Here is a 19,001-nt window from a genome sequence, read left to right as displayed (position 1 = left end):
TAATTAAACAGATTATATTACAGAAGTGTAATATACAAGGATATCCTCAGAGATTTCTGACAATTATGTATTTGTACTAGCTCATAATGAAGTTAAACATGAATAGAACACAATTCTGAAAAAAAAACCTAATTTATTTGTTTCACCAAATAAGATATAATATAATGAGAGATCTTAGTTTAGATAGTTAAAAGGTGACAGCTTTAGGTATCATCTTAACCAAGAAAAAATTCATAGTATTTCTTATTCACTTAAATAAGACAGGAAAGGAAACTCTAACTCCTGCTACCTGCCCAGTTACTTTGAAAATTCTTCTTAAGAAAGTAAAAATAAAATATCTTGGTTTTTGGTTATTCTTTAAAGTCAACATTTCCAGGTGCCCTGGAAACAATGAGTTCAATTTGGTGTCTTGTGTTCTGAGAAAGAACAATAAGTTTACACTGAGTGCTCAGCTTTCATATGCTGTGACCAATTATTTGTGAGTTATAATCTGCAGGTTCCATTTTTAAAATATGTGGGATAACACTGTCAATTCGTACATTGCCAATGAGACCTTTGAAAAACAATTCTTCAGTGATGGTAGCATTCATCAACCTCAAAGCTGGCAATCTGAGTAGTAGTCTGGACAACCTAAAAACAAAAAAGAAAGAGAAGGGGGACAAGGTTGTAAATCAAAGAGAGAGTAAGTAGAAAAATATGAGTAATTTCTGCATGTTATTATTTGTAGCCTAATTGAATAAAAGATCTAATTTTCAAAAGTTAAAATAAAAACCTCAGAATTCAAGCTTTAGAGTGTATGACAATCAACTGGATATAAGTGAAGTCTTACAGACTTCATAGTCAAGCCTTGCTCTTAACTGCTATGCTATTAAATCACAGTTCAAGCTATATGGCGTAGGAGCTTATTTTAGGTTGTAAGAACAGCAATATCTAAAAATGGCGTAGGAGCTTCTTTTAGGTTGTAAGAACAGCAATATTTTGTGTTATCAGGGCACACAGACTCAATTCTAATAGTTTTCTTGGTTTTGCTTTATGAAATACTACTAGGAATGGTAAAACAGGCAATGGTTGTTATTACTGGGAAAAGCACAAGACAATGGAATCAAGATCACTGGACTCACATTTTGATTCAGTTGCCCTCCTAGCTATGTACTCCCTGCCTCTCTTCAGTTTTTTTGTGAAAATTAAAATGATATCTGCCAGTTTCTGTATAGTGAGGTTCTTAAATTTTGGCAGGATATCTTGTGTGAAAGTACATTATACATTGAAAACTGCTATCGAAAGATAATTTATTATTTTTAAGTAACTAGAAATGTAAGAAAATCAGAAATAATTCCAAAGATCAGTGAAAGCAGCTGGAATCTAATGAAATAGAAGTCAGCAAACAACTACACATCTAAAGGAGAAAAAATGTAAATACCGTACTTATTTTATAATGAGGCATAAAACAACTTTAGAAACATTTTTAAAAATCTGAAAACAACCATGACAAACCAACAACAAAAGAACCACCTTTCCAAAAAGCTTGTGGTAATGTTTATCCTTCCTCTAGTCTAAGGCCTTGCACTCCAGTGCTTGAGACCAAATGAAACCAGCAGCCCCAGAATTAAGTGATCTTCCTATAGCCATGTATCCTATTTCTCAAATTACTCAGTTCCTTTTGTTCCCACCAGCTGAGTTGCATCCACAGAACTGGTAGAAAGCAGGATAAGAAAACTGGTTAACTAAGGTTCATTTTCACGATGGAACTGGCTTATAAATTTATTATTTATTACGTATAAAACATTGTTATATGTGAAATGTTCTTTTACTACCTTGAAGTATATCAAATAAATAATAACGTTAGTAAACACATTTATATAGCCCTTGCTATGAAACAGGCACTGTTCTAAGCTCTTTACATTATTAACTGATTTAAGCATTACACTAATTGTAAAATGTGGATACTATTATTATCTCCATTTTACAGGTAAAGAAACTGAGGTTAAAAACTACTTGCCCAATGTCTTACAGCTAATAAGGTAAGATCAGAAGTCAAACCTAGGTACTCTGGCTCTGATGGCCATGTGTTTACTCTACAATACTATTCTTCCTTCAAAAATTTAACTGATCTTATATTTTTTTTAAAGAACACTGACAAGAAATACGTTAGTAGAAATATCATAAGCCAAATATTTGTTATTTATTTAAAATAAAGAGTTTGGGCACTATTGCCAGACTACCTGGATCCAGTCAGGCTCTGCCAATTATTGTGATCTTGAGCAAGTTACTTAACCTCTGTGTGCTAAAGTCATCTCTATATAAATGTAAGAACTGGGTGAAATATTACATGCAATAATGCATACTGCTTTTTATAGCATTAGCTATTTCATTCCAAAGGTTAACTAGAACACTTTATTTACTCTTGAAATATAAAATAATGAAATAGATTCACAAAATTGTTTAAAATTAATGTAGTTAAATAGCGTTTAACTTCTAGATACCTGTAGGTGTCATCTGGATATGTTCTGGTTATATAATCTTGAAATTCCACATAAGCCTTTTCCTGAAATTTCTCAATCTGTTCCATGTTTTCTAGGCCTGGATGGTCTGAAACATGAAAGAACATATTGTTACCCTGCTTCTGAATGTTCATTTAATAAGAGTGGAGGTGGAAGGGAATGAGAATAGTTCAGTCAAAAATGAAACCTCTTCATATGTGTGGCTCTTTCCATAAATATTACTAAGTACCAGGTACTGTACTTAAAGCCTGTAAAACTATTTTATCTCATATACAAATAATATCTAATAAAATATGAGATCAATGGGTTCTACTAAAATAGTATTTTCGTTTATCCCAAAAGTGGAGAAGGAATTTTGCTCACTAGTTTCAAATGCTTTTTCACACCCAAATAAGTGTCCAACATTCATAAAACTCACCAATTTAAAGTGTATAATTCAATTGTTTTTTAGATTATTCACAGAACTGTGCAACCATCACCACAATCTAATTTTAGAACATTTATGTCACTCCAAAAGACCTCTGTACCATTCACAGTCACACCCTATTCTTCCCTCTCCTTAGTCCTTGGTAATTACTAATTTCTAACCTACTTTATGTCTGTAAAATTTGCCATTCTAGACATCCCATTTAAATAGAATCATGTAATATGTGGTCTTTTGTGACTGGCTTCTTTCCCTTAGCATAGTTTTCAAGGTTCATCCATGTTGTAGCATGTGTAAGAACTTAATTTTATAGCTGAATGATATTCCATTGTATGCATATATTACATTTAGTTCACTTAGTCATATGCTGATGAACACTTGTTTCCACTTTAACTGGATCATCTTATATTCCCAATAGCAGGGTATGAGGGATCCAATTTCACCACAAGCTCAAACATTGTATTTTAGATAAGATGTCACTATCTGTGTACCTGGACTGAAGAGTACTATTGCTTTTAGGTAGGCATATTCATAGCCATCAACGCAGAGTTTAACCATGCTGTTGCAAAACTCTTGAAGTTTGAAGATGTGCTCCATCAATAATTTTCTTCTTTCTGTTGACATTTTATCTTTAATTAAAAACAAACAAAAGCTTCTAATTTTCTGCTAAAATGTATGACTATTTTTATCCAACATATCTCCTTCCCATTAATTTCCAGCATTAAATATAACCAATCTATAAATGCTTCAAATTCAATATCTCTACAAGTATAGATGAAACTAATTAATGATCTTTGGACACTCTTCATTCAAGAAAAAACAAAAAAAGCTGTTCGTATAAAAAACCCTAAACATGTTTCTCCTTTCAAGACACACCTCTGAAAAAATAAGACAATCATCTGAAAAACTGGCAAAAGAAAATTCAAAAGATTCAAATTTGGTAACAGGATTTTATCTAAGCTTACATTGATTTTAAAAAGTGAGCAAAATCATCTAGATTTTTTAAAGTTAACAACACTGCCCAGCTGGTGTGGCTCCGTGTTTGAGCGTTGACCTATGAACCAGGAAGTCATGGTTGGATCCCAGTGAGGGCACCTGCCTGCACCTGCCTGGGTTGTGGGCTCAATCCCCAGTAGGGGGCATGCAGGAGGCGACAGATCAAAGATTCCCTCTCCCTCTCCCTTCCACTCTGAAATTAATTTTTAAAAATAATACTAAATAAAAAGTTAACAACACTACTAAAATAAAAATATTTAGCAAAAAAAAACATTGTCAAAACCAAAAGAAACCGAGTAAACTTTACTGTGGAGGGATATGTTTAAAACACATCTGATTACTCAACTACAGCTTTAGTGAAGGTAGGCTGTATAATGCATTACAAACTTATGAGAAAACAATCAAGATCAGGAGTCCACAAATAAAATGGGGATGTGGTGCTGCTTTCTGGAGCTACTGTTGATGAAATTTTAAGGAGGAAACATATAATTTAAAAATCATATAAAACAGTAAGAAATGGAATATGGTAAAGCTGTGGTTCTCAACCTTCCTAATGCCGCGACCCTTTGATACAGGTCCTCATGTTGTGGTGACCCCCAACCATAAAATTATTTTCGTTGCTACTTCATAACTGTAATTTTGCTACCGTTATGAATCGTAATGTAAATATCTGTGTTTTCCGATGGTCTTAGGCGACCCTGCTAGCAGTTCCCACAGGTTAAGAACCGCTGTTGTAGAGCCTAAGACCATCGGAAAACACAGATATTTGCATTACGATTCATAACAGTAGCAAAATTACAGTTATGAAGTAGCAACAAAAATAATTTTATGGTTGGGGGTCACCACAACATGAGGACCTCTATCAAAGGGTCGCGGCATTAGGAAGGTTGAGAACCACTGTGGTAAAGGAATAAAACATAATTCCCAATTTGTATATTCCTAAATGCAAGTGGCAGCTTCTATTTGAAAAGGGGGCACATTTTTGTTTAGTCACATGCCATTCTGAAGTAAAATATTTATAAATCAGTGACTGCCTATCTCTTTAAATGAATGAGAGTTGTCATTATCTTGGCATCAAGAAAAGGAGTAAGGATTGTTTTGTGACTCTTCAGTACTTTTTAAATAAGAGAATATACCCTGAATTCACACACACACACATACACAAAAAAAAAATCTTGGAATTCAAAGGGTTACAATGAAGAAAGGTAATTTAAAAATTGGTTGGAATAATATATTTTGAAGTATTTACTCAACTTTATATAACCTAATCCTGGATTCCTTGGTACCTACACCAAAGTACAAAAATTCACAAGGCCTGGTCAGAAATAGCCAGCCAGATTTAAATATACTTGTTTCAATTCTGTTGTGCTTTAAAACATTTTAAAATTCAAAATTTTTTTTCAAGTGTCCAAGGCACGAACCAGGCATGGGCACAGACCAAACGCCAAGCTAGGATAAACAAGGAGTTACTCTGTCCCTGGCTGACATGAAACAAACAACCACCAAATCAGGTGCAATACAAATTTAAATATTCAAAAATATTTTTTTGGTGGTCAATTAAATGAAATCATCAAAACGTAAAAATTATCTAAAGTAAAAAGGATGTTGGTATGTAAAACATTATCATCAGATATGTAACTTTAATAGTAAAACACTTTATAAAACTGACATCCTCTCTTTTATCCTGGAAAAAGGAAATAAGGTGCTTTTTACCTTGTTGAAGGCTACTGTGAAGGCAATTGACAAATGTTGCTAATATAGTTGCCACATTCATTACTTGCCAGCACTGGGCAAGACCAAGAGTAAAAAGTTCATTCCAATAAGCTTTCACCAATGATATGCTGTTTTCCTGCCTATTAAAAATACACACAAATCAGGTATTATTAAAATATATTTTATAAACTTTACAATTGACTCATATATTTTATAGTAAAATACTAGTGAAGTATAATTACTCTAGAAAGACGAACTTGATCAATTCTGTATACTTCACTGCACTTGATGAGGAAGGCTTAGAACTTTAATTAGCTAGCTCATTAATCAGTCAGCCAGTTTATAAGAACAGTTTCACAATGCAGAAGTTGGGGCTTTAATACCACATTTCATGGAAACAGCATAAAGATTGTTTTAAAAAATATTAAAATTAAAAGTATTAATTTAAAAAACCTTTCCCAAGTTTTATTTTGCCTTTAATGCAGGTAAATACTCTCTTTAAAAAAAAAAAGAAAGAAAAGGCAATTTAAATTATTTAATGGTAGATAACAACCAATTTCCTAGGAGAAATGGTTTCTTCTTTAAGTATGTTTCAGATAAGATATTATCTCTATAAATGAGACACCAAGGATTTTACTAGGGGTAAGAAAGGTCAAAAGTTTTTTCCTGAATTTCTAAATAAGAAATCTCAGCATGAGAGAATAGAAAAAGTAATGAGTCAAGAGATCAGGGTTTTAAAACCTAGATCATCAACTTATTATCCATTTGAAATCAGGCAAATAAGCTCCCAAGTCTCAGGCTGTTTAGCTATATAAAATGCAGAGACTCTAATGCCTATATCTAACTCAATTATTATGAGGCACAAATGTAAGAATTATGTGAACAGGCCATGACATAAAGTACAAAAAGCCACTGTAGGAAGCACTGTAAAAATAGCAACAAACAACATGGATTAGGTCTGCCTTCATGAAACAGAAGGGCAACATAATAAATACGCCATTTTAAATATTTTATATAAATATATATACACATACTCATATGGTTATACAAACATTAAATTAGTTTTAGGCAATAAAAATTCTACATTCCTATAAAGTAGGATGCTGCAATAGAAAATGGGGATGGGGGGGGAGGGGCATGTTCAGGTAAGTTAGTTGCGGAAGGCCTTACTAAGGGCCTGACATTTGAGTAGAGAAAAACAGAAAAGAACTTAAAAAAAAAAAAATTTTCCAGGAGAATAGTTATCCAGGAAAAAAAGAACAAGGGCCAAACTTGTTAAGGTGAGAACCAGTATGTAGTAGGTACTCAATAAAAACTGTTGAGTGGATTAATAAATGCTATCCTCCCTTAGTTTTTAAAATTTCTAAACATTTTATTTCAAACTATGGTCTTTTTATGAGTCAGCAGTTATATTAACTTTTTCCTTTAAATTTATTGGGGTAACATTGGTTAATAAAATTATATAGGTTTTAAGTGTACAATTCTATAATACATCGGTCTATTGCGTTGTGCAATCACCACCCAAAGTCAAGTCTCCTTTGTCACTATATTTGACCCTCTTTACCCTTTATTACCTCTCCACTCTCCTTCCCCAATGGTAACTACCATACTGTTGTCTGTGTCTGAGTTTCAGTTTTATATCCCACACGAGTGAAATCATATGGTTCTTGAGTTTTTCTGTCTGACTTATTTTGCTTAGCATGCTATTTTCAAGATCCATCCATGTTGTCGCAAATGGCAGTATTTCATTTTTTCTTATGGCTGAGTGGTATTCCACTGTATATATGTACCACATCTTCTTTATCCAGTCATCTATTGAAGGATACTTTGGTTGTTTACATGTCTTGGCCACGGTTAATAATGCTTCAGATGTTTTAATTCATGGATCTCTTAGATGAGCTTATGTGATGTGCTGGGAGTCCTTTGTTGAATCATAGCAATGTAACTTGTAACTTCAAGGGAAGAAAACAGGGGAACCTCCCATGCCTCAATTTCTCTGACGTAACTACTCCTCCCTTCTTAAATATCCTATCACTGGCTAATCCTTCTTATCCCTTAATCTATAGCTCAGAGCTCACTTAAAAAAAAATTCTCTTACCACATTCCTCTCCCAAGATAGTTCATCATTCCTCCTTCAGTGTCACATATTCATTTATATTTTATACTTATTTCATGGTATTCTAATTTATTGGTTTTGGAGTCTGTCTCCTATACTAGATTAAGACCTTACTGAAGGCTTATTCATGTCTGTATCTTTGTCAACAGCACAGTAGATGGCATATAGAAGAAATTCAGCAAATGATTTCTGATTTCAGGGGGTATAGAACAGGGAGAAGTAAGAATTTAGAAAAAACAGAGTTAGAAAAGCTGTGGGCATGGACTCTTTTCCTATCAAATAATCTTTAAATCCAAACCTATATACTTAAATCATTTGTTAAGTTAAAACACATAGCCTTCTTTATGACATTTCATTTTATTTAAGAATCGAATACACTCAAACAAAAGCTTATATTGCCAACTTAAGAGTTATAGAAAGTAATTTTTCTCACTGGGAATTTTTCAGCTGAAATTTTTACTCCAGGCTGATCACTCTTTTCCATTCAGTACCTGAGAAGAATTACTTACCATAAAAAATTGGCCATTTAAAATTTATTTAAAAGTAAAGTTTAAATGAAAAGAAAATCAATAGTTTTAATCTCCATATGAAAATGAAAAATTTTAATCTCAAACTACAAGATAATAAGATACTATTTTCATTTATCAGAAAAGATGGATAAAATCCAGAATTAATGAGGATGTGAGAAAATAAGCAGTCATTCTTGTACATTGCTGATGTGGGTGTAAACTGTCTCAACATCATTTTGGAGGACAAGTTGGTAGTGCCTAGCAAAAAACGGAAAGGTACACCTCTTAGACTCAGCAGTTCCACCCATTGTAACGTACTTTATAGAAATACTAACACAAGTACTCAGTCGGCATTCATCTGTTTAATTCAAACTAAAAATTATTTAGTGACTAGAAGCCTGATGCACGAAGATTCGTGCAAGAATGGGTCTTCCTTCCCCTGACTGCCGGCACTGCCTTCGCTCTGGCCAGAGCCGCCTTTCCGCTCCGGCCCAGAGCCTCCTTTCTGCTCTGGCCCAGAGCCGCCTTTCCGCCTTCCCACGCTGCCCAGAGGCCCAGAGCGGCTGGGGTGGTGCGGAACACCCCCTGGGCACCTGCATATGCAAATTAACCCACCACCTTTGTTGGGTTAATTTGCATACTCACTCCTGATTGGCTGGTGGGTATCACGAAGGTACAGTCAATTAGCATGTTACTCTTTTATTATGTAAACTAGAGGCCCGGTGCACGAAATTCATGCACGGGCAGGTGTCCCTCAGCCCAGCCTGAACCCTCTCCAATCTGGGACATCCCTCTCACAATCCAGGACTGCTGGCTCCCAACCGCTTGCCTGCCTGCCTGCCTGATTGCCCCTAACTGCTTTTGCCTGCCAGCCTGATCACCCCCTAACCACTCCCCTGCCAGCCTGATGGATGCCTAACTGCTTCCCAGCCAGCCTGATTGCCCCTAACTGCCCTCCCCTGCCGGCCTGGTCGCCCCTAACTGCCCTCCCCTGCTGGCCTGGTCACCTCTAACTGTCCTCCCCTGCAGGCCTGGTTGCCCCAACTGCCCTCCCCTGCAGGCCTGGTCGCCCCAACTGCCCTCCCCTACCGGCCTGGTTGCCCCCAACTGCCCTCCTCTGCTGGCCTGGTCCCCCTCAAGTGCCCTCCTCTGTCGGCCTGGTTGCCCCCAACTGCCCTCCTCTGCTGGCCTGGTCCCCCGCAAGTGCCCTCCCCTGTCGGCCTGGTCACCCCCTAAATGCCCTCCCCTGCTGGCCTGATCGCCCACAACTGCCCTCCCTTGCAGGCCTGGTCCCTCCCAACTGGCCTCCCCTGCTGGCCATCTTGTGGCAGCCATCTTGTGTCCACATGGGGGCAGCCATCTTTGACCACATGGGGGTGGCCATCTTGTGTGTTGGAGTGAGTGTCAATTTGCATATTACCTCTTTATTATATAGGATAATAAATAGAACTTACACAACAGCTACACTAATAGTAGGTAAGTCTAACTGCAAAGAATCAGTTAGATTGGCTGTTACACTGAACCAGATTTTTAATACAGATCACAGGGAAATGTGGATGCCACATAAAATTATACTGTTATAATCAGAAACCTCAGGTTTTATAATTTTGCTTTCTTCAACATTTGTACTATTTCTATAGGATAATCACACTTAATTTAACAGAAGTACTTAAGATAGGTTCTGTTACAAATAACTCAAGGAGTTCAAGTCACTACCCCCAAAATCCTTCCTTTTGTTGTTTTATTATAATAATTAATATCCAATTATAAAAAACAGCATCAGATTACTTTTCAAGGTACAAGTATGCCGATTACAAGCTTAGGGAACTACAGTTAATGCTTTAAAATAAACTGCTAATGTATAAATTTACATTATATTTTAATTTCTCTTAAAAAAACAGAATGGAGCCGAAACCGGTTTGGCTCAGTGGATAGAGCGTCAGCCTGCGGACTCAAGGGTCCCAGGTTCGATTCCGGTCAAGGGCATGTACCTTGGTTGCGGGCACATCCCCAGTAGGGGGTGTGCAGGAGGCAGCTGATCGGTGTTTCTCTCACATCGATGTTTCTAACTCTCTATCCCTCTCCCTTCCTCTCTGTAAAAAAAAAATCAATAAAATAAAATAAAAAAAAAAAAAAAAAAAAAAAAAAAACAGAATGGAGAAATTCTTAAAGTTAAATGTTATTTTGAGAGAAAGAGCTAACAATCACTTTAAAGGTTAATCATTATAAATCAGGCTCTTAGTTTATTGTAATTATATTATTTAAATACATTATTTAACACATGATATTAACGCATGGTATATCCAACGTTGATTAATAAACCAAATTACAGTGGGGTTCTATGTATGCCTCTTAAAGTTATAATTCAGATATGTTTCTTAGTTATAGTATAAATATTCCCTAAGGATAAAAGATGGGCAGTTATTATTCTTATTTGGCAAATGGAAAAACAGATTTACAGAATATGAAAGTGAATGGTTTACAAAATCGTACTGATGAGTAGGGTCCTGTAACTAGAATAATACTTTTCTAAATATGGGATTAACATATTCCATGGTCTTTTTGCTTCTTCATACCAGCTACTTTAAAGCAATCTAAATAAATCTGGCAAACTTCAGGCAAAGCTTGGGTTTCTTATAGTAAATCATTTCTATTAACATCTGATTACTTCAGAACAGACTACAGATGTGCTATTCAATAGAAAGAACAAAATTCTAAATTATCATAGTGGTACTATGGGGTTTACATTTTCTTCCTTTTTTCCCCCTCAATCACACAATTGGAAAACAATTATTTCTATTTTTAAACATATTCACTGCTTACAAATTTCAGCTCCTTATTAAAATGTTTGAGATGAACACTGGTCATGTAAGGAAAACCACCACCCTGGGACAACTCTATAGGCTCCCTATCTTTAAGTCATTCAGAGACAGGCTATTACAAATGCTGGCCATGATTTATCAGTTCCACCGCCTTTATCCCCTTTGAATTAACTTAGTCAAATCATGAAATATGAATACTCTTCCACATAAATATAATACAAAAAATACTAGTTGCCATGACTTGTGACATCAATGACAAAACTTGAAGTTACGTTGTACCATTTTTTTTCCTTTAATGCAGATCCTTCCAAAATAAAAGTTCTTGTTTAATGTCCATTTGTGCTACAAAACCTTATTTATATTTAAGATTTTAAAACACTTACCCCAAAGCCTGGAAGGAAGGAATAGAAAGTGCCCAGTGCATCGATAAGAACAGCAGTCTGGAGGCAGACTCCCCGATGTAGTGCACATTCAGGTACTCAGGCATAGGAGAAGGCATGGTGAGCTAGTGTGAACAGGGATTGAGGTAAATTATCTTATGACCAACAATCCTACAGTGTACTTTCTTTGAAAAAGTTAAATGCAAACCATAACACATTACATATGAGTCTAATAGATTCACCAAAAGGTAAATCTTGAAATAATCTAAGACACTGGACTTTACAGCTAAAAATAGGATTTAGAATAAATGAGTAGGTCATAGTTTCTAACAAAGCAATATTCAGACAAGCAGAATCCTACTTAATAAATATCCAACCATGATATTATCTGGTTGTATTTTTATAAAATATACTTTTATTGAATTCAGAGAGGACAGGAGAGGGAGAGAGACAAACATCAATGATGAGAGAGAATCATTGATTGGCTGCCTCCCATACATTCCCTTCTGGGGATGGAGCCCTGGCATGTGCCCTGATTGGGACTTGAACTGTGACTTTCTGGTTCATAGGCTGACAATCAACCACTGAGGCACGCCAGCTAAGCTATCTGGTTGTTTTTAAAAGTTACTTTCTGTCTTGATCTAACAATTTCTTCCTTTCCTCCCTTTCTTTATTAACAACTAGTGGCCCGGTGCAAGAAATTTGTGCACGGGGGAGGGGGGGTCCCTCAGCCCAGCCTGTACCCTCTCCAATAGGACATCCCTCTCGCAATCTGGGACTGCTGGCTACTAATTGCTCACCTACCTGCCTGCCTGATCGCCCCTAACTGCCTCTGCCTGCCTGCCTGATCACCCCTAACTGTCCTACATTGCCAGCCTGATCTCGCCCCCAACTGCTCTCCCCTGCTGGCCTGATCTTGCCCCCAAATGCCTCTGCCTGCCTGATCACTCCTAACTGCCCTCCCCTGACGGCCTGATCTCGCCCCCAACAGCCCTCCCCTGCTGGCCTGATCTCACCCCCAACTGCCCTTTCCTGCCGGCCTGATCTCATCCCCAACTGCCCTCCCCTGTAGGCCTGATCTCGCCCCCAATGGCCCTCCCCTGCCAGCCTGATCTCACCACCAACTGTCCTCCACTGCCGACCTGATCACCCCTAACGGCCTCTGCCTTGGCCCCCACCACCATGGCTTTGTCCGGAAGGAAGTCGGACGTCCGGAAGATGGCCTGTCGACCCAGTCTAATTAGTATATTACCCTTTTAGTAGTATAGATAGATTATATAGGACAGGATTGCTTAAATGGGGAGAAAAGCCTTTTTCAGCAGGAGGAGATGCTCTTGGCAGACAAAAATACATAATCCCTATGTCTGGACTGAGAGCCAGCCATATGCACTATACTGCCAAACTGGTCATTACAAAATTGAACCGCTTTCTTACACCTTACACCAAACAGCTGTTGCCCTTAAAACCCCTCCTCAGCCCCCACCTTAGGTTCTGCCTTCACAGTTCACCCAGATTAGGTTCTGAATGGTTGGTTTCTATGCCAGTCAGAGTCAAAAGCTCTGCCTCCCAGGCAGCCATTGGTTCCTCACAGTTCACCCAGATTTTGTTCTGATTGGTCGGTTTCTATGCCAGTCAGCGTCAAAAGCTCCGCTTCCTAGGCAGCCACTGGCTCCTTGCAGTTCACCCAGATTTGGTTCTGGTCAGTTTCTATGCCAGTCAGCGTCAAAAGCTCTGCCTCCTAGGCAGCCATTGGCTCCTCACACTTCACCCAGATTTGGTTCTGACTGGTCGGTTTCTATGCCAGTCAGCGTCAAAAGCTCCACCTCCTAGGCAACCATTGGCTCCTCACACTTCACCCCGATTTGGTTCTGATTGGTCGGTTTCTATGCCAGTCAGCGTCTCTGGCCTATCAACAGGCCTGATTAGAGAGGCAGAGCTGATCAGCAGCTCCAGTGGAGACCCGAGAGAAAGAGAGGTGTGGCTGCTGGCCAGGCCCCAAGAGAGAGAGGCAAGGGCTGATCAACAGCTGCCATGGAGGCTACGGTTCAGACCCTGCTTCTCTGTCCAGGCCTCCCTCCAGGCCTGATCCGCAGCCCCCTCAGCGGTCAGTGCTGAGATGCCACGGCAACCCAGCACTGACTTCCGATCGGTGGGGCCTTTGGTCGTTTTGGATGTTACGGACCTTGGATTTTTATATATTAGGATTAGGATAGTATACAACAAATTCACTTTAAGGAGCAATCCTGTATATGTTAAATGTTCCTTTTATTTAGGCTATGGAGATAAATTCAAATGCTTATAGGCTCAGGAGAGTATTGATTGAAGCAGGCCATCTGCGAAGTGCATATTCCCAGAGAAAGGGCACAGCTGTGACCTGAGTTCAACACATTAAAAACATATGGGAAAAACAGATGCCTGCTATCAATTTTTCAAAGAGCAGGTTCTGTGTAAAAAAAAAAAAAAAAAAAAAATCCCCATTTAATCAACAGGTAAAACCAAGTATGTCTGTGGCCATAATATTCACAGGCTTCCAGTTTGTACTGCTGACCTTAGGTAGTTATTTTAATGTTTTTCACTGACTTTTATTTTATTTTTTGAAAGAGAGAGGGAGAGGGATAGAGATAGAAACATCGATTGGCTGCCTCTTGTATGCCCCCTACTGGGGATCGAGCCAATAACCCAGGCATGTGCCCTGACCAGGAATTGAACAAGTGACCTTTTGGATCAGGGGTTGATGCTCAACCGCTGAGCAACACTGGCCAGGCCTTAGGTAGTTATTTTAAGTGTGTGACCAATGCCTGGACAGTGTGGTTCAGTGGTTGAGTACCAACCTATGAACTAGGTTGATGGATCCAAATTTCCTTCACTAAAGAAAAGAATAATACAGACTATAGAGTACCTTCTAGGCATTAAAATTAGTAAGATAAACTGAGATGTAATGGCACATAAAAAAATCTCATAGATATATCTAAGTGGAAAAAATTGCAAAACAATATGTGGATGACCCAACTTATACATATAAATAAAGGAGAGAAGGAAATACACAAAACAGTTAATAGCAGTGGCTAACCCTGGGGTGGGATAAGCTAGATATGCCCATATATATTTTTCTGGGGAATGGATATATAGCTTTCAACAGATTCTCAAAGGTGTCTATGATGCCAAGCAGATAAAAAGATTTGTTGTTGCTGTTAATCGCCTGAGGATATTTTCCCATTGATTTTTAGAGAGAGTGGCATGGCTCAGTGGTTAAGTGTTGACCTATGAACCAGCAGTTCACAGTTCCATTCCTGGTCAGGGCACATGCCCAGGTTGCAGGCTTGATTCCCCAGTGGGGGGCATGCAGGAGGCAGCCAATCAATGATTCTCTCTCATTATTGATGTTTCTATCTCTTTCTTCCTCTCTGAAATCAATAAAAATGTATTAAAAAAATAAAAGAGAGTGGCAGGGAGGCGGAGAGATAGAGAAAAAGAAATACTGACGTGAGAGAGACACATCAATTGATTGCCTCCCACAAGCACCCTGACCAGGGCCGGGATGAAGCCTGCAACCAAGATATCTGCCCTTGACTGGAATCAAACCCAGGACCCTTCAGTTCACAGGCCGATGCTCTAACCACTGAGCAAACCAGCTAGGGCTGAGATGATTTTTTTTAGAGTGTTGAGACATGACTAAACAAGGATACCTACTTTACAAGTTATTATCTACAATTACCTTTCCAGCAGTTTCTATATATAATTTTCATAATGGGTTAAATAATATAGCTTTAAAAAAATTTGACTTGAGTTAGAAGATCTGGGTTCTACTCCTAACTTGTCATTAATTAATAGTGTGGCCCTGGATCACATATTAATTCAGCAACTATTTATTGAGAGTTCATTGTGAGCCACCTAGCTAAGTGCTGTATGTATGGTGTAATCTCAACAGAGAAATTAAATGGAAAGTGAATGAGCTGTAGAAAAGGCTAAAAAAAGAGAATGGCATGTCTGAGAAATGATAGGCAATTGGGAAGCTATTGAAGGTTTTTATGTAGCAGAGTAACATAACTGGATTGACTTTTAACAATTATTATTCAGTTATCAGTGCTCAAGATGGAGAAGAGAGACTGTAAGCAACGATGTGACTATAACACTTTAAGAAATTTTAAAAGGTCTGGAATATGGCATTGAAAATGAAGAGAAAGGGAGAAATTCTAATAGAATGTTTAGGATTCAGTCAGGGAATGAGGCTAGGAAAATGACGACTTCCAAATGGCAAATGTGGTGACTAGGATTGTGATTCTAATATTTGGATAATAAATTTTAAAAAACAGTTTGGGAAATCACCTACCTCTATCTCAAACACTTATTTCCAAATGGGAATAGTATCCACCTTGATTATTTGTATAAGCAAATTGAAATAATCAAGTGAGACAAAGCATGTGAAATCACACCAAAAACTCTGAAGTTTAACAGAAATGTTAAATATTGCTGCTGTCCTAGATTCTTCAGAATAAAAATTTAAGAAGCATTATTAGATTATTTCTCCTTACTGTCTGGGTTGCTTTGAACAAGAACTAAAAACCTCCAACTCTTTTTTTATTCAGAAAATGACAATAAAAATCTGAACCTTCTCAAAAGACTGTAGTGAGGCTCAAATGAAAGAATGGATGTGAAATCCTGCTGCAAACTACACTCACTGTATGTAAAAATGCAAGAAAGGAACAAAATGCTATTTGGAGCTCAGCAATCAAGAGAAAATTCATTTTTTTGATTAAAGATGGCATGTCCTGAAACTCATGACCATAAAACATTAAGGAAAGGAAAGAACTAACCCTGAAGGTACTAGGCTGGGAAGTCACTGAAAAGTGAGATTCTGATTTGACAGAGTCTGTAAATAAGATTCAAGGAAAGAAGGAGCTGTCTTTTTTCAGGAGAACAAGAAACTTTACAGTGCTGATTATGAAGATATCCAGAGTATAGTAGGATAAAGATGGAATGGAAAAAAGAAAAAGTTCTATTTGCCTAATTCATCTGTCCAAAACAAATATATGAAAGAAAAAAAAAAACTTTGAGGACCAATATCAACAATAAAAATGGTGAACTACTTCTACTTTCAATAGAAGCATTCTTGAGTACCTTTTCCTTGCAATGGGTCCTCTTCCTACTTCTTTTACCCTTCCTTCCCACTTAAATCCAAAGAGGGATAATAAAACTAATAAAATATCTTTTACTTAGAATAAGGAAGAGCAATGGGAAAAATCAGTTTTGCTTTGCTCCACCCCAGTCCATAGCGCCTACCATATTTTTAAGGATGACACTGATTATTCCCCTTGCCTCCTCTTGTAGCCTTCCTAAAAAGTTTTCTTGTACAATGCAAATAAAACTTTTCTAATTTTTTTTCATGTTATTTTTGTAAAATTTTACATAAAGATTGGTTTCACTGATGTTTTATTAACTATCAAATTAGAGCAATTATTATTTAAATCACTGTGTTTTCTCTGTGGCTATTTCTACCAAGTAGTTAACATTTGCATAAACAAACTTAATTATATGCAATTTTGGCCAGTATTAGATTTATTTTGAGATCATTATTTCTACCAGTGACACATATCTATTTGATAACTATATATTTTCATAAGAAACTCATGGAAATGTGTATTCTATAGTAAAGTTATGAGCAATTACACTCAGTTATTCTAGAACTACTATATATTGTTAAATATCCTACATACTTCCAAACACTCTGCATATAATTTGCTAACAGTATTCACAGCTAGCTGGCAGAGCAAAGATACAAAGTGGTTAAAATGGAGGGTCAAAACAGCTGGGTCTTAATTAGGGTCTCAATGGTAAGCATATCTATAGCTGAATGACAACCATCTGTATTACAAATCAAATATTATAAAGTTATTTTCTAATGTTTTATATGTATTACTCCTAGTATTCTAAATGTAAAGTTTCCATCATAAATTTATGTATATTAGGGGAGCAGAAAATAAGTTACAAATGTACCTTCTCCAAAATGTTTAAAGTGTTAAAAGTTAACACAAAGTTAAAATGTGTTAAATGATTTTTACCTTCTTAAAATAATTCTGAGAGCTAGCTAATTGGGGTAATACATAATAAGTGGAGTTCTCTGCAGTTACTCTGATAAGAGCAGAGTATCTGAGTCTTAGATACTGGTTTATACTAAAGTAATAGTAGTGAGGCATTGAACAAACCAGTGCATTTGACAGATCATGATTGCCAATATTTAATGTCAAAAAAGAAACAATGTATGTATAAATGTTCTAAAAGCTAACTTTTATAAACTTAAACCCATTAATGAATATTATAACTATGTCTTAGAAACAGGATTTATTAAGCCATTATTTTATGTAGGCAGATGTATATGTTTTAGCTGCTGTTTTGAATTCTATCAGGGATATTTCTGACTTTTAAAAGCACAACAAATATACTTTGATTTTTGAAAGAAAGATTAAAATCAAAATGGATAATACAACATAAAAATTATAAAAAATATATATATATATATGGAAATACCCTGAAAGCTACATGTGAATCGCTGAGAAGTGGCCCCTCTTTTTCGATGTAATTTATGCTTGAGTCTCCAGCAATTAGGTGTACGTTTCCTTCCATGCCCTCTACTGAGCTCTGACAGGCTGTGCTCTCTCCGGGATTCAATGCTTTTGCAAGAGTGTCAAATGCCCTATAAGGAGACATCAGAAGCTGTGAGCTTGGCCATCTCCACAATAAAATTAAAATTCTATATAAAATTCTGGAATTAAGATTTAGGCTTAAAAACTGTTTAGGAAATAAAACTTTGGTGTATCACTGAACATTCTATTTCAGTGATATCTATGACTCTCCAAAGCAACAAATTAGACTTCATATGTATAAAAAAATATATTAATGTATTATCAGAGAACTAGTCTTTAAAAAAATCTTATGTAATTAAGGAGGTATAATTTTTATACTTTGGTATAAAAATATGCTTTTACAAGTTATACATTTGTTACAAGATATCAGCTCATTCATTTTACATATAGCAGTTATTTAGAAAGAACAAGGGCTAGAACTTACGTTGACTTGACTGTGTTCTACACAACATAAAGTTAGGTTTTAATTTTATTTTATAATTCAGAGAATATTTTAAAACTTGTGGTTACACAGCTACATCTAAACGGTTAAGAATTTGAGATGAGAATAGCAAATAATTAACTAATGTTAATAAATAATTATTCAAAGTAGTTCTCCATATTTTCTAATGAGATGCCTTCTAGAATTACTTGAAACCTCTTGTTCAACAAAGTACTTAATGAGATTCTTAAATGAAGTTTCTTCAATATTTGAGGTGATGGAAAGAATGTGAAAAAAGCCTAAAGAAATCTGGTTTCTACATACTAAGTATTAATATTGAGAGAATGAAAAATAGAATTCTGATGAGTTTCCTGAAGTGTAACTTAAAAATTTGATTTAACTAAGTCTTTAAATCTATTTCATCACTGAAAATTGATGGGAAAAATGAACATGACTCCCTAATAGAGATAAATGGTTA

The 19,001-nt window shown here is 36.6% G+C and overlaps 1 protein-coding gene across 3 annotated transcripts in view; it reads right to left on the bottom strand.

Moving 5' to 3' along the window:
* Positions 1-244: 244 nt before the first annotated feature.
* The window catches only part of NR2C1 (nuclear receptor subfamily 2 group C member 1), a 44,654-nt gene continuing 25,897 nt past the window's right edge, over positions 245-19,001 (bottom strand). For 2 of the 3 annotated variants that reach the window (XM_079775296.1, XM_079775298.1), the window contains 6 exons: positions 17,987-18,152; positions 11,465-11,586; positions 5,635-5,774; positions 3,417-3,554; positions 2,484-2,589; positions 246-630 (listed from right to left, as the gene is read on the bottom strand). In XM_079775296.1, the coding sequence (XP_079631422.1) occupies positions 456-630; positions 2,484-2,589; positions 3,417-3,554; positions 5,635-5,774; positions 11,465-11,586; positions 17,987-18,152 (847 nt within the window). In that variant the 3' untranslated portion in view covers positions 246-455. Of the gene's footprint in view, positions 631-2,483; positions 2,590-3,416; positions 3,555-5,634; positions 5,775-11,464; positions 11,587-17,986; positions 18,153-19,001 lie in introns of all 3 variants that reach the window. The other variant, XM_079775297.1, reaches the window with a different exon arrangement.

The sequence above is a fragment of the Cnephaeus nilssonii genome (genome assembly GCF_951640355.1).
Source record: "Cnephaeus nilssonii genome assembly, chromosome: 6".
NCBI classification, from domain to species: Eukaryota; Metazoa; Chordata; class Mammalia; order Chiroptera; family Vespertilionidae; genus Cnephaeus; species Cnephaeus nilssonii.
This window is presented reverse-complemented; position numbering and strand designations above follow the sequence as displayed.